Here is a 27,059-nt window from a genome sequence, read left to right as displayed (position 1 = left end):
GAGTTGTCTGGATGGGGTGTCTTCTAGGCATCTAGGTTCCCCTTCAGATCTACACCTTCACTATACCCCAACCCTAACCCTACGCTAAACTTGCTTGCAAGCATGTCCTTGAGTAACATCCCTGCCAAATGTTGAAATGACATCTGTTGATGCAGCGTCTTTGCTCCTAAACATTGGAGTAAACAAGTTTGTGGTGTCAACCGTGTTTCACGAGGAACCAAAACCACTGAAAAGGAAACAGGCCCGGAACGCGACCCTGCTGCAACCAACACAACTGATGATGTGTGCAGATTAAGTACACTGTGTCACCTGATTTGTGTGTGTGTGTGTGTGTGTGTGTGTGTGTGTGTGTGTGTGTGTGTGTGTGTGTGTGTGTGTGTGTGTGTGTGTGTGTGTGTGTGTGTGTGTTGTGTGGCGTGGTGTGCGTGGGTGTGCTGTGGTATGTGTGTGTGTGTGTATGGTGTGGTGTGTGTACGTGCGTGCGTGTGTGTGACAGTGCAATAGGGGTTTAATTGTGAGACAACAGTGCAGTCATGTGTTGTGTGTTTCAGTTGTTGACCAGAGCCTGTTGAAGGTACAGACACCCTCATGGACTCATACATCTCCTGTTGCTGGCTAGTGCTCTACCTTTTCTTTGGTGAGATCATCATCTTAGTAGTCTGATAAACAGTCAAATAAAACCCCCCAAAAAGGACGTTTTTGGTAAGACTCCTTTGATATCATCTCTTTCTCCATTGTAGACGGTGGTTCTTCAGTAACCATCCAAGGCTATGTCGGTGACGTTGTGACCCTAACATGTAAGTATGACGCCCGGCATTATGGTACGCTCTCTGTCTGCTGGGGTCGTGGTCACATCCCCAACAGCGGCTGTGGCAATGAGGTCCTCAGGACGGAGGGAGTCAAAGTGACCCACAGGGCTTCGGTCCGGTACAATCTCCAGGGTGATCTGAGGGCAGGGGATGTCTCTCTGACCATCACCCAAGCACAGGTGAAGGATTCTGGGTTATACGGCTGTCGTGTGGATATACCTGGATGGTTCAATGACCAGAAACACCATCTGGCACTCGTCATCAAGCCCGGTGAGCGAACAATTGTGCATTTAAGCCATTTAGTCATTTAGACAGTCATTTCATTAGATCAAATTAAGATTAGTTAAAAGGTTATCTGAAAACGTTCTGTAGAGCAGGGAAGGCTATCTATGCAATGTCAACAAGACTATCTTGACCATCATCTGTACTTATCTATAGGGGAGAATGGGGGGTAAGCTGAGCTACCCTTGTTTCTTGGAAACCATACACAAAATGTATCATGTGACCAAATATTTAGACAGAGGTCATCATTTCATGGAGTATGTGATTGAAGAAACCACATGGAAAAAGATCAAAAAGATCCACAAAAACACATCTTCACCAAATTAATTTATTGTGTTAGAGGTTTCATGATATCTTTGTTAATTTTTTTACATATATATTCCCCTTGACGGAGTGATGCTGAATGTAAAAAAATGATCAATGTACTTCTTCTCTACTTCTCTACGTCAAATTCAATCAGTCCATTTGAATCTATTTCAGCTCATGAAACAACCCCTGAACCGTGGATCCCTAGAGAGAGCACAACAGTTGGCTACCCGAAAGGTACTACGTTTACAATCGCTATTAGTTTGTGTTAAATGCAGAGGTGGAAAAAGTACCCAATTTTCATACTTGAGTAAAAGTAAAGATACCTTAAGTAAACATTATCTAATATAAATAATATAAAGTGGCAAGTGATAAATTGATTACATCAATTTTCCCATTATTAAAGTGGCTTGAGTTGAGTCAGTATGTTGGCAGCAGCCATTCAATGTTAGTGATGGCTGTTTAACAGTCTGATGGCCTTGAGATTGAAGCTGTTTTTCAGTCTCTCGGTTCCAGCTTTGATGCTGTACTGACCTCGCCTTCTGGATGTTAGCGGGATGAACAGGTAGTGGCTCAGGTGGTTGATGTCCTTGATGATCTTTTTGGCCTTCCTGTGACATCGGGTGGTGTAGGTGTCCTGGAGGGCAGGTAGTTTGCACCCGGTGATGCGCTGTGCAGACCTCACTACCCTCTGGAGAGCCTTCCGGTTATGGGCGGAGCAGCTGCCGTACCAGGCGGTGATACAGCCCGACAGGATGCTCTCGATTGTGCATCTGTAAAAGTTTGTGATTGTTTTTGGTGACAAGCCGAATTTCTTCAGCCTCCTGAGGTTGAAGAGGCGCTGCTGCGCCTTCTTCACCACGCTGTCTGTGTGGGTGGACCATTTCAGTTTGTCCGTGATGTGTATGCCAAGGAACTTAAAACTCTCCACCCTCTCCACTACTGTCCCGTCAATGTAGATAGGGGGCTGCTCCCTCTGCTGTTTCCTGAAGTCCACGATCATCTCTTTTGTTTTGTTGACATTGAGTGCGAGGTTATTTTCCTGACACCACACTCCGAGGGCCCTCCACCTCCTCCCTGTAGGCCGTCTCGCCGTTGTTGGTAATCAAGCCTACCACTGTAGTGTCGTCTGAAACTTGATGATTGAGTTGGATGCGTGCATGGCCACGCAGTCGTGGGTGAACAGGGAGTACAGGAGAGGGCTGAGAACGCACCCTTGTGGGGACCCAGTGTTGAGGATCAGCGGGGTGGAGATGTTGTTACCTACCCTCACCACCTGGGGACGGCCCGTCAGGAAGTCCAGGACCCAGTTGCACAGGGCGGGATCGAGACCCAGGGTCTCGAGCTTAATGACGAGTTTGGAGGGTACTATGGTGTTAAATGCTGAGCTGTAATCGATGAACAGCATTCTTACATAGGTATTCCTCTTGTCCAAATGGGTTAGGGCAGTGTGCAGTGTGATGGCGATTGCGTCGTCTGTGGACCTATTGGGTCGGTAAGCAAATTGGAGTGGGTCTCGGGTGTCAGGTAGGGTGGAGGTGATATTGGCAGAAAGCTTAAATTCTTGTTAATCTAACTGCACTGTCCAATTTACAGTAGCTATTACAGTGAAATAATACCATGCTATTGTTTGAGGAGAGTGCACAATTTGGGCAGTCTTGATACAACAGTTTGAACAGAAATGCAATGGTTCATTGGATCAGACTAAAACTTTGCGCATACACTGCTGCTGGTGGCCAAAATCGAAATTGCACCTGGGCTGGAATAATACATTATGGCCTTTCTCTTGCATTTCATTGATGATGGTGCAAAAAAAATACATAAAGTTTTTTTTTTTTGTATTATCTTTTACCAGATCTAATATGTTATATTCTCCTACATTCCTTTCACATTTCCACAAACTTCAAAGTGTTTCTTTTCAAATGGTACCAAGAATATGCATATCCTTGCTTCAGGGCCTGAGCTACAGGCAGTTAGATTTGGGTATGTCATTTTAGGCGAAAATTTAAAAAAACATTGGTGGTGCATAGTTTTTTTTTTTACGGATAGCCAGCGGCATGCTCCAACACTCAGACTTAAGCAGTACTTTCAAGTATTTTTACTTAAGTACTTTACATCACTGGTTGAATGCAATGTTGATCTCTGTTAAAAATCGTTATGCAAATATATATATATATTTTACATTGAACCTTTATTTAACTAGGCAAGTCAGTTAAGAACAAATTCTTATTTACAATGACGGCCTACACCGGCCAAACCCGGACAACGCTAGGCCAATTGTGTGCCGCCCTATGGGACTCCCAATCAAGGCCGGTTTTGACACAGCCTGGGTACCATGTTGATGCCATGTTGATGCAAATGGATTATGTTGATACATTACCGTAAGTAGAAGTAACTAGGAAACAATGTCCAATGCCCAACCAGTTTATGTGTGGCGGGATTATTTAACGACTGTATCAGGAACACTTCCAATAACTGCTGTCTCATCTACTTGTCAGCGCAAACCACAACAATGCAGACAACGATGGGTTCATCAGGTAAAATCAAATCATTATATTATATTACATCCTGTATCACTTTACAAGGTACCATCTAGAAATATCTAATAAAGGGAATAAATCCTGTTTAATGGCCCTTTTTTAAAGATCTCTCTAATAACTCGGATAACTGTGTTGTCTCCAGTACCTCCGGACCCTCCCACAGTGGCAATCCGAGAAATATCAGCCAGGTCCATCTCTGTATGGTGGAGCGCTGGCTTCGATGGAAACACCCCCATCACAGGTTTCCACCTGGAATGCAAGAGCCAATCGGGTAAAATAACAGAAATAGCAAGACTTGCCCTTCCTAATGGCTTGAATGAATGGGTGCTACCGATAGTACAATTTCAATGTTTACTCACTCTGTATTATTTCTTCGTCATTTTTGCTGTAACAGACTCCTGGGTAGATGGAGTACGAGGCAGCAATATTCTGCCTTGGGAGAGAGAGACCGCTATCAATGACCTGCGACCCTTTTACACCTACAACATCCGCATGTTCACCAAGAACGACATGGGCTTGAGTAAACCCAGCAATGAGCTCACCATCACCACTAAGGAAGCAGGTATATCCCCTGATCAAACAACCTCAGGCTAAATCTCAAATGAGATTGACCGACAGCAATTATATCAATACGCCTCTGTCACTATCTCTGTCATCTCTCTGTCACTTCGAGCTAAGTAAATGTCATCATTTGTAAAGTATCTGAAAAAGATGTCCTCCCTCTAGCCCCTGATGGTCCCCCACAGGATGTGAAGCTTGAAGCCCTTTCTTCCCACAGCATCAGAGTCACATGGAGGGTACCTTGCTCTTTTTTACCTATTTCTTTCCAGCCCAACATTTACATGCCACAATTTATTGTGATTTTTTGGGATTCAATTGTCTTGTCCTCTTCCCCATACAGGCCCCTGAGTTGTCCTTCCAGAACGGGCTGATCCGGGGCTACCAGCTCCGCTACAGTGAGTACAGTCCCCAGGAACGGCTTCCTGTCAGGGTGGTGCATCTGATGGATGGATCAGAGCGCTTCACCATGAACAACCTGCAGGAGGCGACAAAGTACAGTGTGACGCTGCACACCATCAACAGTGCAGGGCTGGGGCCGTCTTCACAGGAGCTCGTCTGCTCCACTCTGACTAATGGTGAGGAGAGGTTTTCAATGGTTAGCTTTTGTGAAGTGAAGTGGATAGTTATTAGAGTAAGGAAAACTCACACATGAATTGGTTATGTGCATGTACTCAATTACCAATATACTTATCTTCTTTGTCAGATGATCAGCAGCATATAACAACAACTCAAGCAACAACAGAACTTCAGACAGGTAAATAACCTGAATCCAACAATTTATTGGGAGAGATTTTAACTATGAGAAAATGAAACTGCAGTTGAATATAGGCTACTTGCCACTAGGTGCTATTGATCATGTTTACCTGTAATGTCTTTCAAGAGCATTCAACCTCAACCATTGCGACAACAACATCTTCAACTGAGACATGGCTGCTTGTCACTGACAGTCCCACTCAAGGTAGGCTATTGTGTTACTTTTCACGGTGCATAATTATACAGCCCAAAGCACAACTCTTCAATTCCTCAAAATAGTAAAGCACATATCCACTTCCGCTAACAACAGACTGACCAGCTTCTCATCTCTTTGTCCTGTTTCCTGTACCGTATAGGTCAGAGGGTAGACGACTTCTCAACTACTAATCCACTAAGCAACTCTACTACTGACCCAACAGTGAAAGTGTGTTCACATTTCTTTACTCTGTATTTGGATATTTAAAATGTGCATTGTTGACCATATTATTAGTACCAAACTAATAACTTGTGCTTTTATTACAGCTGGGTACTGAGGAACAGAGCGGTCATCTTGTTGCCATCCTAGTGCCAGTGCTGGTGCTGGGGCTGCTTGTTGTCATGGCGATCATATGGCAATTTAGGCGTGAGTAAGCCTACAGAATTATAGATTATCACACAGATCCCTTTTCAGACATTTTTGATTCTCTCCTAATCTATCCCCCTCTCTTTAGGTACCACGTTGAAAAAAGGCAACTGGAAAATGTAAGTGGTACCTAAAGTAATAAATATCAATATCCCACGTTGTCATTTGATCTACGTATAGTTCTACACGTCCCTCTCCGGTACTACATTTTCTCATCTCTCCCTCATTCAGATTATGGAAGAACAACGGCTTTATGTCCTTCGGGGACTCTGAGCCAGCACAGGAGAGACCTCTGGGATGTTAGAATTCCAATCAAGATGATGCTGTAGTCACCGTGGGGTTAGCATAAAGAGTAAGAAGAGGGAGTCCTATCTTACAATGAGATCAACTGCAATGTACACGATGTGACGTTTGTGCGCCCATGTTAATAAATGCTTGCTCATAGCTCGCCCCGACTCTTTTTTTTATGGTCTCACGCACGGATGCAGTCGCTATAAACAATTTCATGGGTCCAGTCGCTGTCAACAATTTCATGGGTCCAGTCGCTATCAACAATTTCATGGGTCTAGTTGCTGTCGACAATTTCATGGGTCCAGTCGCTATCAACGATTTCATGGGTCCAGTCGCTATCAACAGTTTCATGGGTCTAGTTGCTATAAACAATTTCATGGGTCCAGTTGCTATCAAAAATGTCATGGTTCCAGTCGCTATCAACAATTTCGGAAACACTACAGCACATTTACAGCAATACTTCAATACAACATCCAGCCTGTACTAACTATAGCCACCAGGGGGAGCAGAGACACACGGTTGCATAAGAGGGGACTTCGGTTACATTCCAGTGCTCACTCAGCCCTCTATCTCTCAGAGCCTGCATGCATTTCTCTAGAGGCCGGCTCTGAGGCTCTCTGAGGCTCTCCGAGGCGCTGTAGCCGCTGGATTTCCACCCATCTGTCCTATAAATCTCGCAATTGGTCTAATTAATGTGCTGAATGTGGAGATGTGTTACCTCTGTGGAGCCAGGCCCAGGCAGCAGCTGTTACTGAGGGAGTTCCCCACAAACGGGGGAGCGGAGGGGGGATACCCACCCAGGCCTCTCCCCACTCCCTTAGCCCCCCCCCCCCCCCCCCATGCAGGGCCCACACAGTGGAGTTAGGATGAGGGATGGATGGAAAGATGAACTGATGGATGGACGGATGAATGTCCTCAGTGACAGATAATCAGCTAAAGCTTCTCAAGCGTCATCCAAATACTTTCTTTACTCAAGCCCTCCTTGTAGATCAGTTTCTGAATATGAAAATAATCAACAAGTTATAAAAGCTGCTGGACCATGCCACTCCAGGCCATGGGGGAAAATCCCTGTCTTCCAAATTCTTCACCTCTTCCTACCCCTGTATTCCAGCTAGAGCATGAACCATGGCATTCAAAGAAGCACATGTTGTACGACTGGTGCCAGGAGTTTGTTTGTTACCCATAGCAGTATGATAATACCCCTCCACTCTCCATGCCACGCTGTGACTATGGCCTAAACACACTGGTGCCACATCCCTCCTCTCTGCCTGAGGACTTCCTTCTATCTCTGCCTCGGTCTGTCTCTCTGTAGTGTTCTCTCTCTTTCTTTTTCTCTATTTGTCTCTCTCTCGCTCTCTTTCTCTCTCATTCTCTGTCCTGTCCTATAAAAACATACAACATTGATCCCTCTGTCCCGGGGCCATACTTCCTTCCTTTCCATCCCTCCATCCCAACCCCACTGATTACTTAGATGAAGGGTAGATAAACAAACAGAGGGATGGGGTGGAAGACGGGTCGAGGAATGGAGGGAAGGAGGAGTGGCGGGGTGTCTTTGATGCAGTTGAACGCACATTCGGATTGATTAGAGAGAGCTTTGATCGGTCATGGAGCCACCAGCTGATGGAGTCTTGGCCCCACTTATCCTTGCCTGGCCCCCATGGCCCTCCTAGGCCACTGCCTGGCACCCAACCAAACTGGAGATGAGGAAACAGAAGGATGAGATAAATACAAACACCCTTTATTTCAACAACAATTCAAGCATGAGCTACTCTTTCTCCATCAGCAACACTGTCTCACACCCCATCCAACCCCCTTCAACCTCCCTCCCCTACCTAATAGAATCCAGTGGCAGTTGGTGGTTCAAGGCCTCAGCTTTTGCATGCAGGTGGGTGGGGGGGATAATGGGTATAGTGGTGGGGATGGAGTTAGTATGGCAATACATCAACACAATGGCTTTGGCCACATCAAGGCTCAATGGTTCAGGAAGGGGAAGCTATGTACTGTACCACACACACCAAAGCCTGAGCTCCATGGGGGGGGCTGGTCTACAGGCCTGACTGTCCCAGCTTCGGGTGAATGTCCCTGGGCCTGAGGAGAGACAGATGTGGCCCCTTCTGGAGCTCCCTATGAAGTCCTGAGGAAGGAGCAGATGAGAGCAAGAAACGGAAGGAAAGCGAAAGATGAGGGGGGTGTGGGCAGAACAAGAAAGAGGGGGGGTGGCTGTAGGGAGGGTGGGGGATAGGGGGTAACACTGGTGGTTTTTGTGGGAGAAGGGGCTGGCTTTTCCATGATGAAAGAAACCTTAATAGATTCAACCCTTCACATAAGGTAGACCCCTAAACACAAAGGAGGGGCATACTAACTTTTCAAACTGTAGTAGCAGTACAACTTGTGCCAATGAACAGCAGAAATACATGGACGCACTCAGGATAGGAATAAGATAGACAGGTGGGATAGAGCGGTGAATAATTCTCTTTTTCAGAATAATACACTCTATGGATTGGGAATGAACCTTTTAGATGCTGTTTGAGAAGAGACAAAGGGAAATGATAGACTACATGGATAAAAACAAAATAGTAATTGCTTTGCTTGCTCTTTGATGGATTGATCATTAGGGGCTTCACTTAGTTGTCTGTATCGCAAAGTGCATAACATGTTTCTGTGTATAATTATGTGTGTGTGTGTGCGTGTGTGCGTGTGTTGTTGTGATTAACCAACCTTAGCCAGATGGAACGCTTTGCACATGATTGAAGGTCAGACATAACAGTTACCATGGAGACATTGCCAAGTTAGACTAAACCGGGTTGTTCTCCTCTATCTTCTCCCCCTACGGACCGCCATCTAGAAGAGTGTGTGTGTGTGTGTGTGTGTGTGTGTGTGTGTGTGTGTGTGTGTGTGTGTGTGTGTGTGTGTATGTGTGTGTGTGTGTGTGTGTGTGTGTGTGTGTGTGTGTGTGTGTGTGTGTGTGTGTTTGTGGGTGTATGTGTATGTGTACAGTATATGTGTGTGTGTATGTTTGTGTGTGTGTTTGTGTATGTGTACAGTATATGTGTGTGTGTTTGTGAGTGAGTGAGTGTGTGTGTGTGTGTGTGGGTGTGTGTGTGTGTGTTTGTGTTTGTGTGCATGTATGTGTATGTGTACAGTATATGTGTGTGTGTTTGTGTATGTGTACAGTATATGTGTGTGTGTTTGTATGTGTGTGAGTGAGTGTGTGTGTGTGTGTATGTGTGTGTTTGCTCTGAAAAAAAGCTCTATTCAATTAAACTTGGAACGCAGCATTCACATGGGATCATATGAACTCATCCCCTTTTAACGGCAAATTGGTTTGGGTGTTCAGTGTGTCTGTTTATGTGTGCGGTTGTGACTGGGTGAGAAACGTACAGACTAATGTTTCACTATTGACAGAAGAAGAAACTAGGCTATCAGCACACATTGGACTTGCATTCCAAGTTTGATTGAATAGTGCTTTTTTGAGAGCAAACATACACAAGCGGTAATGAAAATTCAGTGAGTTACAGTTCAAAAGAAGGCCAGGCTTTTGGGTAACTTCACACTTCAAAAGCCCCAAAACACTTCTGCTTTTCTACAGTGGGCTAAGTGAGAATGTTGTGGGGGGGAGGGGGGGTGGGGGGTAAAATCTTGTAATAGACTCTGCAGTGTGGAGTGGATAAACCATCTGGGAGAGAGATACGGACATGAAGTGTGTGTATGTGTGTGTGCGTGCGTGCGTGCGTGCGTGCGTGCTTACACATGCAAGCGAGTGAGCGAACAAGCATGCGTGTATGAACTCGCAGCTATATAGTTTTACTTGGCTGATAGTCAGTGAAAATCTGAACCTTTTCAAGGCTCAAGTTTCCATAGAAACAGTTGCGAGTTTTTATTGATGTCGTTTGTCAAATAGTAAAAAAAAAAAAAAACATTTTGGCAATCACTGAAGACAGAAATAGAGATACCGACATGCTACTTACTTCCCTTTGTGCAGACATAATCCTTACATGCATTTTTATAAACCATATCTCAAACCATTCATACCACATGCCTCTTCTAATTCAAATAGCGTTACATTTGGTGTAAATCTGGTTAGATGTGTTTCCCCCACCATCACATCCACTGTTTAGGGTTTCTCCTCACCTGCCCTCCAGGCAGTGTTGGGAGCATTGGGAAAAGGGTTGTCTGGATGGAAGACCTGTATAGGCTGACAGGGAGGATAAAGCTTTGAGATGAGAGGAAGTGGAGATTGGATAAGCGATCAGCTGAACTGCCTGGTATGGCTTTCTTGATAGAGAGATGGAGAGAGAAAGAGAGGGACAGAGAGAGAGGGGGGGGGAGAGGGGGGTGGTAATCTCATTACAGGATTAGTCGGTGTTATTAACGAGGCCCATGCACCTCTCTCTCTCTCTTCCATCCTGTATTGTTTTATTCCCATTATCTTCCATCATTTTCCTCTCTTCATTCTCCCCTCTTCCTCTATTTCTTTTGGTCCTTCGGTCCTCCCTGCTTATCTCTCTCTCTCTCTCTCTCGCTCCCTCTCTGTTCCACATCCACATCCTCACCCTCTTTCTCACTTTCCTTTTCTGGCTCTCTCTCTCCATCCATCCATCCTTCCCTCCCTTCCCCCCCCCCCTCTCTCTCTCTCTCTCTCTCTCTCGCTCCCTCTCTGTTCCACATCCACATCCTCACCCTCTTTCTCACTTTCCTTTTCTGGCTCTCTCTCTCCATCCATCCATCCATCCTTCCCTCCCTTCCCCCCCTCCCCTCTCCCCCCCCTCTCTCTCTCTCTCTCTCTCTCTCTCTCTCTCTCTCTCTTGCTCCCTCTCTGTTCCACATCCTCACCCTCTTTCTCGCTTTCCTTTTCTGTCTCTCTCTCCATCCCCCCCTCTCCCCCCCTCCCCTCTCTCTCTCTCTCAGATGGTAATGCTGCTACACAGCTTCTTCTGTTCTCAATCTCCTCCTCATGCAGGCTCAGGCCGGCGGTGCTGCATTATGAGTTCTTTTTGTAATATTCTTGGCACCTTTTTTGGGAGGGAGAAAATGATCCGCAAATGATCCTCTGTGCAGTGTGTGTGTGTGTGTGTGTGTGTGTGTGTGTGTGTGTGTGTGTGTGTGTGTGTGTGTGTGTGTGTGTGTGTGTGTGTTCGGTTTTACTAAAACAAGGAAAATTCATACAAGTGGGGATATTTCGCTGGTCCACACAAGGAAAAAGGCTATTTTAGGCTTAGGAGTTAGGTTTAGAGTTAGGGTTAGGGTTAGAATTATGGTTTGCGTTATGCTTAGGCTTAGGGTAAGGTTTACGGTTAGGGTTTGGGGTTAAGGTTAGGTTAGGCTTAGGTTTAGGGTTAGGTTTACAGTTAGGGGTTTGGGGTTAAGGATAGGTTAGATTAGGCTTAGGTTTAGGGTTAGGTTTACGGTTAGGGGTTTGGGGTTAAGGTTAGGTTAGGTTAAGTTAGGCTTAGGGTTAGGTTTACGGTTAGGGGTTTGGGGTTAAGGATAGGTTAGGTTAGGCTTAGGTTTAGGGTTAGGTTTACGGTTACGGTTAGGGGTTTGGGGTTAAGGTTAGGTTAAGTTAAGTTAGGGAAAATAGGATTTTTAATGGTAATCAATAGGGGTGTGCCAATCTCATCATACTCATATTTATAATCGTATCTGTTTTATCACACTTGATAGGCTACTCATATTCGGTTTTACTTGTGATCGGAAAACCCGGAAGTGCGCTATACATGCCGGTAAAGCCAATACATCAAGTGTGCATTACTGCGCTATCACTCAGATTGTGTCATTATGCTCCTTCACACACACTGTTCAAAGGTAAATGACCCCGACAAATGAAAATGCACATTAGGGCTATTTACTTACTTAGTCTTATTCAGTTATCAATGAAATAGGCAAATATATACACTAATGCATGGCTGGCTACTACTGCTTGTATTTATTCCAGACACAGATTTAGATGAAGGTAGGCTAATGCGGCCTGCATTTATTCCAGACACAGATTTAGATGAAGGTAGGCTAATGCGGCCTGTATTTATTCCAGACACAGATTTAGATGAAGGTAGGCTAATGCGGCCTGCATTTATTCCAGACACAGATTTAGATGAAGGTAGGCTAATTTGCTTGCCCCATATATTGTTTTGAGAGCAGCAAAACTTTTCTCTCCCTACACTTATACCACAAAATGTGTACAATCAGAATAAACCATCTACATTCATAATTGTTTTTTTTAATGCTCTGTCCCTCAGTAAACATGCCTGGGCCATAAGAAATAATAGTGACAAGAAGCATGGGCTTGGAAGCAAGGCTTGGATCACGACATAACAGCAGAAATAAGCAATGTCATTATTATACTGAACAACAATATAAACGCAACATGCAACAATTTCAACACATTTACTGAGTTACAGTTCATATAAGGACATCAGACAATTGAAATGAATTAATTAGGCCCTAATCTACGGATTTCACATGACTGGGCAGGGGTGCAGACATGGGTGGAGCCACTGGGGAGCCAAGCCCAGCAAATTAGAATGAGTTTTCCCCCACATTGTGTTGTGTGACAAAACTGCACATTTTAGAGTGGCCGTTTATTGTCCCAGCACAAGGTACACCTGTGTAATGATCAAACCGTTTAATCAGCTTCTTGATATGCTGCTAACTGTCAGCTGGATGGATTATCTTGACAAAGGAGAAATGCTCACTAATAGGGATGTAAATGTAAACAAATGTGTCGAAAAACTTTGAGAGAAATAAGATTTTTGTGAGTATGGAACATTTCTGGGATCTTTAATTTCAGCTCAGGAAACATGGGACCAACACTTTACACGTTGTGTTTATATTTAGTTCAGTATACATGGACAGATAAAGTAGATCTACAAAACAACGCCAAGTAGACAGACGAAAACAGCATTAGCAAAGTCGACAGGAAATAACTAGATTGAACAACAATGACTAGCTACGGATTATGATTTATGCATGATTTTTGGAGAAGGGGAGACTTGTGCCCTGAGACGAGTGACTGAGTGAAACAGCCACGTGTGTGTCTGTCTGGGGAAATGACAGCAGGCGGAGAGATGCTTGTTCTAATCCAATCGTTGCAGCAGGCTCAACCGATACCCCACCCGTTTCTTTACAGACGGAAGAACTAGCCAATAGTTGTAGGGAGCAAACAGCACTTCCCTGTTTGAGTGAGAGATGAGTACTGGCAGCTGAAAATATATATTTTTTCCATCACTGGATAATGACAAAAAATACTTGTGTCATAATCGTATTCGGAAAATTAGCCATATCGTTTATGATACTTGTTTTGTCCGAGTACTCAGCACACCCCTCGTAATCAATTGTTTGGTCCCCACGAGGATAATAAAGCAAAGGTGTGTGTGTGTGTGTATGCGCCTGCATGACCCTGCATGCTTGTGTGTGAGTGTATGCGTTTGTGTGCGCATGTGCGTGTGCTGGCAGGCAGCAAGCTGAAAGATAGCCAATCATTGTTGAACAAACAAAACATTTGTCTCAAGTCTTGCATCACCTCAGACAAGGATGAATCTGTGGAAGTCTGCCTGGTCTTGGGTGCTAAATTGCTAAACCCTCTCTCGCTGCTCTGTTTACCTGCAAATTCGGATTACTAAAACTAATTCCAATGTAAGGAAACATACAAAATCTATTTTGACACCTGTCTGTCATTACGATGATAGTGCCACTAAATGAACTTTGACACATGTCACACGCATTGCACACACATAGGGGGAATACACCTGCTACTATACTATAAGAAAGATTTTTAAGCCTTGAGGATTTTGAGACATAGTTCCACCACCCAAAGGACGTCCAGCTAGCTTTTGACACCTTGTAGAGTCCATGGCCCGACGAATATAGTCTGCACTCCCCCCTCTGCAAAAGGGGGGAGTGCAACTCAATATTAGTAAAGTGTTCATAATGTTTGGAGAAGTGAGGAGTGTGTGCATGACACACACACACACACACACATACAGAGAAGGGTATGTGTCAGTCTCACACAGTGGCGATGACAGTCACAATAGCATCCCTATGAGGAGATGTATGGGGCTAAAAAGGCACTTTTACAGACGGTTTCATCACCGTGGTAACGCAGCAATGGCCTCTCTCTCCGCCTCAGCCTGGGAGAGAGCCACAGATAGACAAGTTTCCCATAGTGAACCACAGACACAGTCACACTGCAGTTTCATCATCTGAATGGAGTTTCACAGCAGTGGCAGGGAAACTGAAATTATTGAAGTCACCAGGCTTACCATTCCACCCAAGGACCCTGGAGGTGCAGCTAAGAAGCGGTGGAGAATAAGTAAATAGAAGGAATCGACTAAGCTAGGCAGACGGAGGGAGGGGTGGAAAGAGTTTGGAAAGGCAGTCAGCCATGCTCTTCCCAAGCAGTGAGACGCAGCACACTTTACACACTTCACATAAAGGACTTGATGTTTCCCCTCCACTGCCTTTCTCTATGACAGTAAAAACAGAACACACAAGTAAACTTTTATAGTACTGTCCTTGTTCAGTCACAATATTCTCAAGGACTCCAAAAGAGGCAGGTAAGGATCTTCTGCCCATGTCCACCTGAAGCTTCGTCTGTGTTGGCATATGCAATAGCTTGACGTGTTTGGCCCCTGGACTCATAGAGACCCAAATGTTTTTCATATTGTCATAGACCTTTCTTCTCTGTGAGAGTGAGAGGGACAGAGGGGGAGAAATAGGGATAGAGAGAGAAATAGGGATAGGGAGAGAGAGAGAGAGATAGAGAGAGAGGGAGAGGGAGAGAGAGAGAAAGAGAGAGGGGGCAGAGGGACAGTGCGGGAGAGAGAGAGAAAGAGAGAGACAGAGAGAGAGAGAAAGTGAACGAGAGAAAGGGAGAGAGAGAGAGAGTGAGAAAGAGTCTCCTTTGTTCTGCAGTGTTAATCTCTATTTTCTTCATTTCTTTGCTCGTTCTTTTGATCCACTGTTGGATCATCCCCTTGATGATTCACTAACAGCAAAATAAATTAAATATATCAGATTGACGACCAGCTTCCTCCCTCCTTCCCTCACTTCCTCCCCTCCCCTCCACCCTCCCCTCTCCCCCCTTTCTCTCCCTGAAGCCTTGGCTTCTCCATAGATAAGCAGAGAATCTGTTCTTTTTCACTTGTCTCTTTCCCCTCTTCCCCTCTCGTCCCTCTCTTCCTCTCCTTTTTCTCCATCATATCTTTAATCCCAGCCTTGCGGTGGATGTGTCAGAGATGTAATTCCATTGTTCAACATGTTCTGTTGAGAAGGGCCCTCTCCTCTCCCAGGCCCTCATGTATATTCATGGTGTACGGGAAACAAAAGGCAGATCACTTTGTTTGTCATGTTCTGCACCGAGCGCTATTCAACTCTCTTCCTCTTGGTGGGTGGATTATCTTCTGTTGAACATATCTCACACACGACAAGATTAAATTCCAACGTATAGACATTCAATCAGACTAGAGGAGACAACAGTTTCTGAAGTGGCAAAATGGCCTCGTTTCACTGAAAACAAAAAAGTCTGGCACAGTGTATCTTTTGAGAGTGGTAAGTTAGAGAGAGTTGCGGATGCCTATGGCAGGTCTTGACTAAGAGGTCTGCAGGTCCTGCCCTCTCTCTCTCTCTCTCTCTCTCTCTCTCCTCTCTCTCTCTCTCTCTCTCTCTCTCTCTCTCTCTCTCTCTCTCTCTCTCTCTCTCTCTCTCTCTCTCTCTCTCTCTCTCCTAAATTCCTCTCCTCCCCATCCCTGTCTCCCTCTGTCCCTCTCTGTGCAGCATGCATGGTCCCATGCCAGGCTAAAGATTCTGCCCCCGTGGGCTGGGGCCAGTCCAGGATGCAGTTCCAAAGCGTTCCAGGCCTCAGGCTCCACCTTGCAGCCTCCAGGGCTCCAGGCCCAGACAGACAGACAGAAGTAAACATACCCTGACCACACACTTGGGCTCGGAGCCAACCTCCCCCTCCCGACGCACAAAAACATCCCTGGAATGATGGCGCAACGACAGCCGGCCAAGTCTGGGTGCTGACCTAAGGCAGACCATGGCCAGGCTGGAAATGGGGGGAGTGAGGGGGCAGACAGAGCGAAAGGAAGTGAAAGACAGACATAGAGATAGAGAAGAGTATAATGGAATGAAGGAGACGGAATGAGAAGGAGAGGGAAGGAAAGATGAGATAAGGGTAGAGAGATACACTCTTCGAAGAAAAAAAAGGTGCTTTCTAGAACCTAAAAGGGTTCTTCAGTTGAAGAACCATTGTTTCTTCCAGGTAGAACCCTTTTGGTTACTGGTAAAAATCATTTTGTGTTCCATATACAACCCTTTCCACAGAGGGTTATTCATGGAACCCAAAAGGGTTCTTCCCGGAACCAAAAAGGGTTCCACTTGGAACCTAAGAATGTAGAGGTGAAAGAAGAACATATCTTTGAACCTTATGTTCACATACTATATCGCTACTCTTTTGCCAGTTCATATATTTCATATATTTATACAGTATATTCAGTTCATGCCACCTGCATGCTGTGTTTAAAGTGGATGCGTGCTCTTAGGTATCGTCACTTAACGGGATTCAGACACACACACACACACACACACACACACACACACAGGCGTTTCTGCCTAATGTCAGCTGTGGTGGGCTCATCACTGTCTGTTTGAATTATGCGTCGGGACAAATATGGGTCAAAATGAAACATCCAACACGGTGGCTTCTTCTTGCTTGTTCTTCTCTTTTCTCTTTTATTTCCACTGCACTTTCTTCTCTTCAAAGATGGAGCTCAGCAGTGCCGTGGCGGGGTGCAGGGGACTGTGTGTCTCTGCGCTGCGGTCGGGGGGGGGGGGGGGTGTGTGTGTGTCGAGAGAAGAGATGAGACGTGACATGCGCCTTCATCCTCCCCTCAGACGCAAGCATTCCAGAACGCTCCGCCACTCGCTCCGTTGCCGTTTTCATCTTTCGTTTTTTTCCTCCCTATTCCATCCTTCTTCATCTTTCCTTCCTCTTTTTCTCTACTTCTTCTCGTCGCTCTCACAGGTGGAAGAAAGGAGCAGGGAGAAATGAAAGGAATGAGGGGCTAATTAGAGGAGGAGAGGAGGGATAAAAGCAGGGGAATAATAACGGGAAAGAAAGAACGAATGATGAAACAAGTAAAACACAGAGCCTTAATGTCAGAGGGGGGATGGAAGGATGACACAGGGGAGGGGGGATGGAAGGATGACACAGGGGAGGGGGGATAGAGGGATGACACAGAGGAGTGGGGGGTAGAGGGATGGCACAGGGGAGGATGGTTGATGAAGGCTGTTTGTCGTTTCCTCTCCTCTGTCGGGGAATGGGCTGATGGGACGTGATGAGGCGTGCAGTGGCACTTGTCTCTGCTGAGAGAGAGAGAGAATGAGAGAATGAGAGAGAGAGAGAGAGAGAGAGAGAGAGAGAGAGAGAGAGAGAGAGAGAGAGAGAGAGAGAGAGAGAGAGAGAGAGAGAGAGAGAGAATGAGAGAATGAGAGAGAGAGAGAGAGAGAGAGAGAGAGAGAGAGAGATGGAGAGAGACGGTTGGAAACACAGCAAACAGCCTGAGGAATAATCGTGGCAGCATGCTGGGTCTTTCGGGCCTTATTTATGTTTTTTGGGGGGTGGCTTTCTCTGCATTCACAAGCCCTGATTTAAAGCAGTATCCAAAATGAACCAGGACAAAGTCTTCTTGTCCTGCCTGCTTCCCCTACTTACAGAGTAGCATTGATGTGAGAGTGAAGAATGGTCAAGATGCTTGATCTCCAAACCAGGCCTGATGTAAAGATGAGAGGATAGGACAGGAGAGAAGGAGAGGTGAGGGAAGAGGACAAGAGAGAGACTTTAGGGGAAAACGACTACAACCATCCTATTTTAGTGTGTTTATGACAAGAGTTCCGGAGAAGTTTAGTGTCAATAATCAGCCATTCGGTCAGATCAGAGGATATGTCTGTTTAAAATATACTATGGTAGAGTCATAGTCAGGCTAGCCCTGTGATGGTATAGCCACAGACATAGCACGGGTTCCACATGACTGACATTACTTTGTGGTCTTCTCTGAGGTGTTATTCTGTTTTTCTGTGGTATTGATACAGACCTGGGATGCGTTCCAAATGGCACCCTATTCTCTACATAGTGCACTACTTTTAACCCGTGCCCTATGGACCCTGGACAAAAGTAGTGCCCTACGTAGGGAATAGGTTGCCATTTGGGATGCAAGCCCTGGTAAAAAGGGCTGGTATTCCTCCTGCCTGAAGTCAGTTAGTGGTGATACAGGAGCTGAAGCGCATCACTGTGGTGTTGACTGAGACCAGTAGACTGTGATGTGAGTGCTGCTCAGCCCAGGCTGTGATGTGGAAGCAGGAGCGTGTAGAGAGGTGTGTGTGTGTGTGTGTGTGTGTGTGTGTGTGCGTGCGTGCGTGCGTGCGTGCGTGCGTGCGTGTGTGTGTACATGGGTGGTGAAGTGAGGTGAGGTAGCAGCAGGAGTGGGTGTTAGAGCAGACCGGGTCAGGCTTGAGTGCCGGTCCAAAAGACGAACGGGCAGCCGAGACGATCCTGCCGTGTCCAGGAAAACAAACAGAAGGAGACTGGGTGATTATCCTCTACCCCTTCCAGTGACCACCATCCCCACCTTAACCCCACTCCCCACAGTTCCTCTTACACCCCTCTCACATCAGGCTGTTCCCCAGACACTGTCCCGGGTTGGAGCCTGAGGTGTGTGTGTGTGTGTGTGTGTGTGTGTGTGTGTGTGTGTGTGTGTGTGTGTGTGTGTGTGTGTGTGTGTGTGTGTGTGTGTGTGTGTGTGTGTGTGTGTGGGTGTATATGTGTGTGGGTATATGTGTGTGGGTATATGTGTGTGGGTGTGTGTGCGTGCATGCGTGCGTGCGTGTGTGTACACACTGGGGGAATAAACTGGTTTTATTCCATAACCTCCCTCCCCCTTTCCCCCCCCCCACAAAAAGACATAAAGTATAAAGTAAAGGGATGTCGAGCCAAACTCACGCCTGGTTGACAGTAAATATTGACCCCAGGCTGTCTCAGTGTCTCAGTGTTTTAGTGTGGACCTGAGGAACTGAACCAGAGCCAATCCTAGGCACCAGTATGGAACCAGTGTGGCACGTCCCCTTGGCAGACAGGCAGGGAGCGGAACACCTTGTGGTGGCCCTGACCCCTGGATGAGTCCTTCTCTGTCCTGCCTGCCTGGGTGATGGATGGAGTGAGAGATCCTCATACAGGCTACACTTTGACTATGCCTAATTCAAATTTGTCCCTCTGCCCCGAATCCGGGGTCATTTCAGGGTTAAGCTAGCTTATCCGAGGGCAAGGGGCAGCTATTGCCATGCTCTCTCAGATCTATACAACTTTGTGGTGCCAGGAGCCGATTTTACATGTATTGTCCAAATCACTGTAAATGGGGTGATGTGTCTGTGCATGCAATGCGTTTGCACCTTTGTGTGTGTGTGTGTTTCTCAGCACAACACCTAACATTGAAGGAGACAGGCTGCCTCCTGACAGTTATTTGCGAGTTTTGCTTTCTCTGTGTATCTCTCTGTCTCTCTTCCTCTCCCCAAATTACCCCGCAGGACTCACAGAGTGTAAACAGCACCAGCAGAGGAGGCTCAGAACCCTTATTGTCAGAGGCTTTATCATTTTCTTCCTGCTGTCTGTGTCAGAATGAACGTCTTTAAGACAGACCTCTGTATTTGCTACAGCGCATTTATCTTACATTTCAGCCTTTTTAGCGCATCGTTAGAGCACATAAATGCTTTGTAAAATGTCAAATCGGCTATATCATAGATCATTCACTAGAACCCTTTGTGAGCAGGAGGTATAATATCCCGTTTGGCTGTGACATTTATGTCAAACACCTGTGGCCAATGCTGGCCAGCGTGTGGCGGGCACATGTACACTGTACATACGTTTCCATCTTGATCACAGCTGCCACTGTATTTATCAAAGACCCTAAATACCTCCCCCTCCTCAACAGCCAACAGATGGCGGGAAGAGAGAGATAGAGCCCCCTATCCAGCCCTCCAACCGCTCCACCTCACCTATCCTTACCCGAGTCCTCTAACCTTGTTCACATGTTCAGTCCCCAAAGCTACTGCGTCCCCCATCCTTCACATCCTGCTCACACATGAGCCCCCCCCCACCCTTCCCTAAACACCCCTCGTTCACATGTGAGGTCCCACTCCATCATATTACCCCCTTCATGAACCCCGATTCCTTGCCAACATCCCCTCACGTTGATTCCCACCCTACACACACACACACACACACACACACACACACACACACACACACACACACACACACACACACACACACACGTCTTTCCTCTGTGGTCCATTTTCATTAGGACAGGATATCCTGTACATTTTATACTTCCGTCATTTGTGCCGCACATGTTGCCTAACTGCCTGCCTCTTCCCTGCCGCACAGGAGCGAGACAGAGAGGCATGGGCCACATCCTGACACTGAAACGCTCATCGAAAGGCTTCAGAAACCGGTCCACTTCCATCTTTCATCCCTGTCCCTCTTTTCACTTCAAATTAACCCCTCTGTCTTTTCCCCCTTCCACTCCAGTGGGTCCTTATAGTGACTGCGGGTTGAGGTGACGTGATGCAGCCCTATAGGCTCCAGGGCTCCAGGGCTGCAGGTTGCAGGTCTGGAGCAATAGACCTGCAGGGAGGTTTGTGGCTTGTGGACTACTGCCTGCCCATTGATTTAGACCTGCTGTGACCGCCATGTTTCTTTGATGAGTTCTGTCGACCCTAGTTAGCGTGAGTGACACTCTGGGACGATCAGTGGTGTCCTCAAAAGAACAGCAGCTGTGATGAAGATTGCTGCTGCTGATGAAGACTGCTGCCGCTGCTGATGTTGTTGTAGTGCAATGTCACTAGACTGGTACTTTGAGTACACTGCTTTGATTGTCAGACAAAGAGACATACACACACACGCACCAGTGTGTACACAGGCTTGCACACACACGTACAACACACTAACACAGTATTTAAAATATAATTTGTTTACATTTAAAAAAAAATCCCTATGTGTTGGAATTTGAGGGGGAAACGCACCCAATGGCCCCAGTGTGTGTCGTAGGACTATAAATACTAGGGCTGGTGGAGAGTGTGGTTGACCATAATTACCTAGGCCCTTTTAAAGCCTGGGCACGCTGTCTGTCTGTCTGCTGGCCCCATTGCCACTCAACTCTGCTCCAGTACACTCCCTAACACACACACACACAAAAAAACACACGTAAGCACATACACGTAACACACACAAACACAAAAGGGCAAACGCACACACACTCACACACATCTGTCCTGTGGGTTGGACTGTTTTTCGACATCTGTCTGGACTAGGGTTTCAAAGGGAGGGTATATTACTGGAAACTTTAGAAGGTTATCGGTAAACTACCAAAATGTTGGTATCTTTCAAGGATTTTATGTAATCCGTCGCAAGACATCTAGGGCTATTTGGGGTACTTCAGATTACCGCGTTTCTGTCATTATCTCTGGCCCTCTCTCTAGCCTTATCACATGTAAAATATATGAAATACTTAAATAACATGATTGTAACATAAACCATAGAATGACAAAGCTGTAAAACATTATCCTGAGTGTAAACCATCAACTTAGTGAATACTATTGGTGTTTAATATTAGGGTTTCGGCATGAAATAGCCTTCATTGTTTTTCCACACTTTTGTTTATTTTACTATGTCAATTAGTAATTTGTTGTCAGCGTTTTGGTGTCAAACTGGAGGCAGTTGTGAAAAAAGTCAATAGTTGGACGAGTTGCAGAGGAAACTGAAAGTAATGCCATTGCTGATTAGATGCTTTTTTCCTTAATTAGGCTATTTTCTCTTGAACCATATGGCCTACCTACTAGAAACTCATGGACAATACAGACACAGATATAAAAAATAAATGCTATATATGAAAAAAACGTTTCAAGTTATTCCAATATATATTACCCAAGTTACCAAAGATTGCCATAGCTTTTCTGTTAATTACCAAAATGACTGAAGATTCCGGTAACATTGGTAAATTAGCTTTGCAAACCTAGTCTGGACCAGTAAAGACTGAGATGTCTTACAACATATTACATCACTTTAGGTCTCCAGCTATATTTCTGGTCTGGGTTGACTTTCTTTGAGCCTAAAAACATTGACTGTTAGTTTTATGATGACCGAGACTTAACAAGTGAGTTTGTGTTTTTGTATATTTGTGTTGTTGTGCGATGTTGCTGTATGTGAATTTATTTCAGTTTGTGTGAACTGTATGTCCTGTATGTTCTGTATGTGTGTATGATTGACGCTGACTGGATTAGTGGGTTTCCAGCCTTGTTTCATGAGCCTTTCAGAGCCTTGTTCAGTGACCCAAACATCTCCGCATTCCCAGCAATAGCCACACTCAATCAGGCTGATTGGAGTGGTGAGACGGAATATTTTTAGACACTGTTCTGTTCCCTGTGTATTTTCATCTATTAGCACTCATGTTGACATGATTTAATCATTATAACCTCTGGCCATGGTAATAGAGATGCATAACAGTATTGGATATGTGATGAAAACCTACATATTCACGCTGTTCCTTCACAGTGTTCTTCCCCTCTCTCTCAGCTGTGTTAAAGACGAGTCAGTCCAGATCCACTGTACTCTTAGAAAAAACGGTGCTACCTAGAATATAAAACTGTTCATCATTTGTCCTCTTATGAGAACCCTTTGAAGAACCCTTTTTGGTTCTAGGTAGAACCCTTTTGGGTTCCATGTAAAAACCTTTCCACGGAGGGTTCTACATGGAACCCAATAGAGTTCTAACTGGAACCAAAAAAGGGTTCTTCCTGGAATCAAAAAGGGTTCTCCTATGGTGACAGCTAGAGAACCCCTTTGGTGTACTGTGTCATATATGTGCCATATCTACAGGCAATGTTTCATGTGTCACAACCATCATAAATACTTCCTTTTTAAACATCAACCAGAACTGCTAAAAGCAGATCATTTACATGTACAGTACCAGTCAAAAGTTTGGACCCACCTACTCATTCAAGGGTTTTTCTTTATTTTTACTATTTTCTACAACTATGAAAAAAACTATGAAATAACACATATCGAATCATTTAGTAACCAAAAAAGCGTTAAACAAATCAAAATATATTTTAGATTTTAGATTCTTCAAAGTAGCCACCCTTTGCCTTGATGACAGCTTTAGTAAAAAAAAATGTTTTTGTATAAATAAAGAAAAACCCTTGAATGAGTATGTGTGTCCAAACTTTTGACTGGTACTGTATATAGAAACTCTATAAACCATTACACTGTATCACAAAGTTCTGATCCAAAACCTGACAAAATCCCAACAGGCAGAATGTATTAGACAGGAGAAGAAACTCATCCAAACCGACTTTTAATACCTTGTTTCCACTGTGACTTGTAAAACCCAGAGTACTATAACAATACTTGTGACCCAGCCTTATTTGATAGATCACAAAAGTCTCTTTTAAGATAGTTATTTCACAAGGCCTGCTGTTTTGCCCCAGGCCCCTGTGGGTTTGGCTGGGAGACCTCTGTGGTCGGGCCTGGGTATGGCAGAGAGAGAACAGGATCAGGGCCAGACACTGGCTCCTCTTCTGTTTTGCTCTTCTGTTTGTTTTGAACACAACATAAAGAGAGACATATTCTCAGAATGTTGGTTAATATTTTCCCTTATTTAAGACTGGATTGTTATACACTGCTCAAAAAAATAAAGGGAACACTAAAATAACACATCCTAGATCTGAATGAATGAAATAATCTTATTAAATACTTTCTTCTTTACATAGTTGAATGTGCTGACAACAAAATCACACAAAAATAATCAATGGAAATCCAATTTATCAACCCATGGAGGTCTGGATTTGGAGTCACACTCAAAATTAAAGTGGAAAACCACACTACAGGCTGATCCAACTTTGATGTAGTGTCCTTAAAACAAGTCATAATGAGGCTCAGTAGTGTGTGTGGCCTCCATGTGCCTGTATGTTCTCCCTACAACGCCTGGGCATGCTCCTGATGAGGTGGCGGATGGTCTCCTGAGGGATCTCCTCCCAGACCTGGACTAAAGCATCCGCCAACTCCTGGACAGTCTGTGGTGCAACGTGGCGTTGGTGGATGGAGCGAGACATGATGTCCCAGATGTGCTCAATTGGTTTCAGGTCTGGGGAACGGGCGGGCTAGTCCATAGCATCAATGCCTTCCTCTTGCAGGAACTGCTGACACACTCCAGCCATATGAGGTCTAGCATTGTCTTGCATTAGGAGGAACCCAGGGCCAACTGCACCAGCATATGGTCTCACAAGGGGTCTGAGGATCTCATCTCGGTACCTAATGGCAGTCAGGCTACCTCTGGCGAGCACATGGAGGGCTGTGCGGCCCCCCAAAGAAATGCCACCCTACACCATGACTGACCCACCGCCAAACCGGTCATGCTGGAGGATGTTGCAGGCAGCAGAACGTTCTCCACGGCGTCTCCAGATTGTCACGTCTGTCACATGTGCTACGTGTGAACCTGCTTTCATCTGTGAAGGGCACAGGGCGCCAGTGGCGAATTTGCCAATCTTGGGGTTCTCTGGCAAATGCCAAACGTCCTGCACGGTGTTGGGCTGTAAGCACAACCCCCACCTGTGGACGTCGGGCCCTCATACCACCCTCATGGAGTCTGTTTCTGACCGTTTGAGCAGACACATGCACATTTGTGGCCTGCTGGAGGTCATTTTGCAGGGCTCTGGCTGTGCTCCTCCTGCTCCTCCTTGCACAAAGGCGGAGGTAGCGGTCCTGCTGCTGGGTTGTTGCCCTCCGACGGCCTCCTCCACGTCTCCTGATGTACTGGCCTGTCTCCTGGTAGTGCCTCCATGCTCTGGACACTACGCTGACAGACACAGCAAACCTTCTTGCCACAGCTCGCATTGATGTGCCATCCTGGATGAGCTGCACTACCTGAGCCACTTGTGTGGGTTGTAGACTCCGTCTCATGCTACCACTAGAGTGAAAGCACCGCCAACATTCAAAAGTGACCAAAATATCAGCTAGGAAGCATAGGAACTGAGAAGTGGTCTGTGGTTACCACCTGCAGAACCACTCCTTTATTGGGGGTGTCTTGCTAATTGCCTATAATTTCCACCTGTTGTCTATTCCATTTGCACAACAGCATGTGAAATGTATTGTCAATCAGTGTTGCTTCCTAAGTGGACAGTTTGATTTCACAGAAGTGTGATTGACTTGGAGTTACATTGTGTTGTTTAAGTGTTCCCTTTATTTTTTTGAGCAGTATATATTCAATCACAAAGACATGCATTGGAATGCAGTTGCATTTTTTGGGACATTCACCGCTTGAGCTTGACATTTAAATAATTGGAAATATTTGTGAGGGGGAGAAATTACTGACTGAAATGATCAAAATGTTGTTCTGAGAGTTAGAGAACATACCCAATATTTCCCCCCTATCCTACTACAGTATCTATCATATCAGCTCCACATCTTTCTGTACGAGACCGGCTTTAAAATCATAGCTCTCTAATTGTTTTCTCTTTCATGAGATTCAGACAGTTGTTTTGCATCATGTCTTGTTTTGTTGCTTTTTTGTGTGTCGAAAATATATTTATTACATATTTAATAGGCTTTAGATTTTTTGGGGGGGGGTTGGTTATATTTCGCTGGATTTGGGGATCAAAAGAGGTTATTAACATCAATACAATACATCACATTTACATTTCATAATACACAAAGGATTGCGAATTGATTTTACGGAATAAAAAAAAAATATATATATTTATATATCCCATTGGTCACCCCTTTCCAAGTTCCATTTAAATAGTTCTTCTCCCTTTTAGTTACTCTCGAACTTGTCGTTAGCTTCTCTTACAGGATTAAGATCACCACCTACATTATAATGCCCATATGTACACCCTTCGCATAAACGTTCCACCACAGACATTCCTTATACTCATAGCCTACATTTTAAAATTGGTCAACGTCTGTTAGATGTTTCAGGCAGAGTTCATGTACAAAAATAATATCAGCCTTGGCTTTTAACATTTTTTTATTTATTTTCTCCATCCTATTTCTGCTCAACTGAAAGCCATGTTGATTATGCTTCAGGATGATCATTTGATGTGTCCTCATCCCAAAAATATAGGCTGACATACTATAGTATGTATGACTAGGTTTCACATATTTTCTTTTTGCATTACCTGTTAGACATTGCTTGACAGGTTGAGCAGTCGTGCTGGCCATCTCCTAAGGGTCGGTGGTCAGGGCGGGTGAACTCTCGTTGCCCTCATTGTCTCCGGCTCCTTATGGGTCCCCGTTGGAGGACTATTCACCTATGTTAACCTCGCTCTCAGGAAGAAAAAGAGTCGCTGGCGTACTCACTATCAAAATCATCTCCTTCGTCTTCCGCGCTCTCACTCCCCTTCTCGCTCGATGGCTGACTTGTGTCTCTCTCAGGTTGCTTATCTACGGGCTTCAGCTCCACATCCACTCCCAGGAATGGCTTCGAACGCACCTCAACATGCTAAAACTAGTCTACAGGCTTTTCTGAATCTTGATTGATAATGTCCTACCGCGGTTGACAGTGTGACGTTCTCAAAGTATGCTGAACACAGAGTGTGAATTATACCATCACATTGGGACAGCCTCTATATAGACTTAATAGGCCTGATGTCATTTAACGGTAAACATGTATTCCATTTTAATGTGGCACGAACACAACCAGTCATGAGGTTTTTGATCTGATTGTCAAACAAATCACTTCGAAAAGTAGGCTACCTGCACAAGTTCATCCACGCCAAGATAATTCCAGCATCCATTTTTTGAGGAATGGAAAGAGGCATCTGTTGCAGACACCGTAAGTGGATTTAAAT

The 27,059-nt window shown here is 45.2% G+C and overlaps 1 protein-coding gene across 1 annotated transcript; it reads left to right on the top strand.

The window, feature by feature from the left end:
- The first annotated feature begins 551 nt into the window (after nt 1–551).
- LOC115174712 (Down syndrome cell adhesion molecule homolog) lies at nt 552–6,320 on the top strand. The gene is made up of 14 exons (XM_029733514.1): nt 552–637; nt 741–1,079; nt 1,572–1,634; nt 3,896–3,934; nt 4,080–4,208; nt 4,332–4,499; nt 4,664–4,734; nt 4,839–5,073; nt 5,202–5,252; nt 5,379–5,456; nt 5,608–5,675; nt 5,774–5,873; nt 5,962–5,992; nt 6,105–6,320. Exons 1-14 carry the CDS (start codon nt 589–591, stop codon nt 6,175–6,177), a joined length of 1,494 nt encoding a protein of 497 aa, XP_029589374.1. The 5' UTR covers nt 552–588; the 3' UTR covers nt 6,178–6,320.
- The last annotated feature ends 20,739 nt before the right edge of the window (nt 6,321–27,059 follow it).

Source organism: Salmo trutta, chromosome 3 (genome assembly GCF_901001165.1).
Source record: "Salmo trutta chromosome 3, fSalTru1.1, whole genome shotgun sequence".
In the NCBI taxonomy this organism is placed as follows: Eukaryota; Metazoa; Chordata; class Actinopteri; order Salmoniformes; family Salmonidae; genus Salmo; species Salmo trutta.
This window is presented reverse-complemented; position numbering and strand designations above follow the sequence as displayed.

Excerpts from the sequence above, each read along its gene's own strand:
- LOC115174712 (XM_029733514.1), top strand. The coding sequence starts at position 589 with ATGGACTCATACATCTCCTGTTGCTGGCTAGTGCTCTACCTTTTCTTT. Across the intron at positions 638-740 it reads AGTGCTCTACCTTTTCTTTG|ACGGTGGTTCTTCAGTAACC; the intron begins GTGAGATCATCA and ends TCTCCATTGTAG. Across the intron at positions 4,500-4,663 it reads CATCACCACTAAGGAAGCAG|CCCCTGATGGTCCCCCACAG; the intron begins GTATATCCCCTG and ends TCCTCCCTCTAG.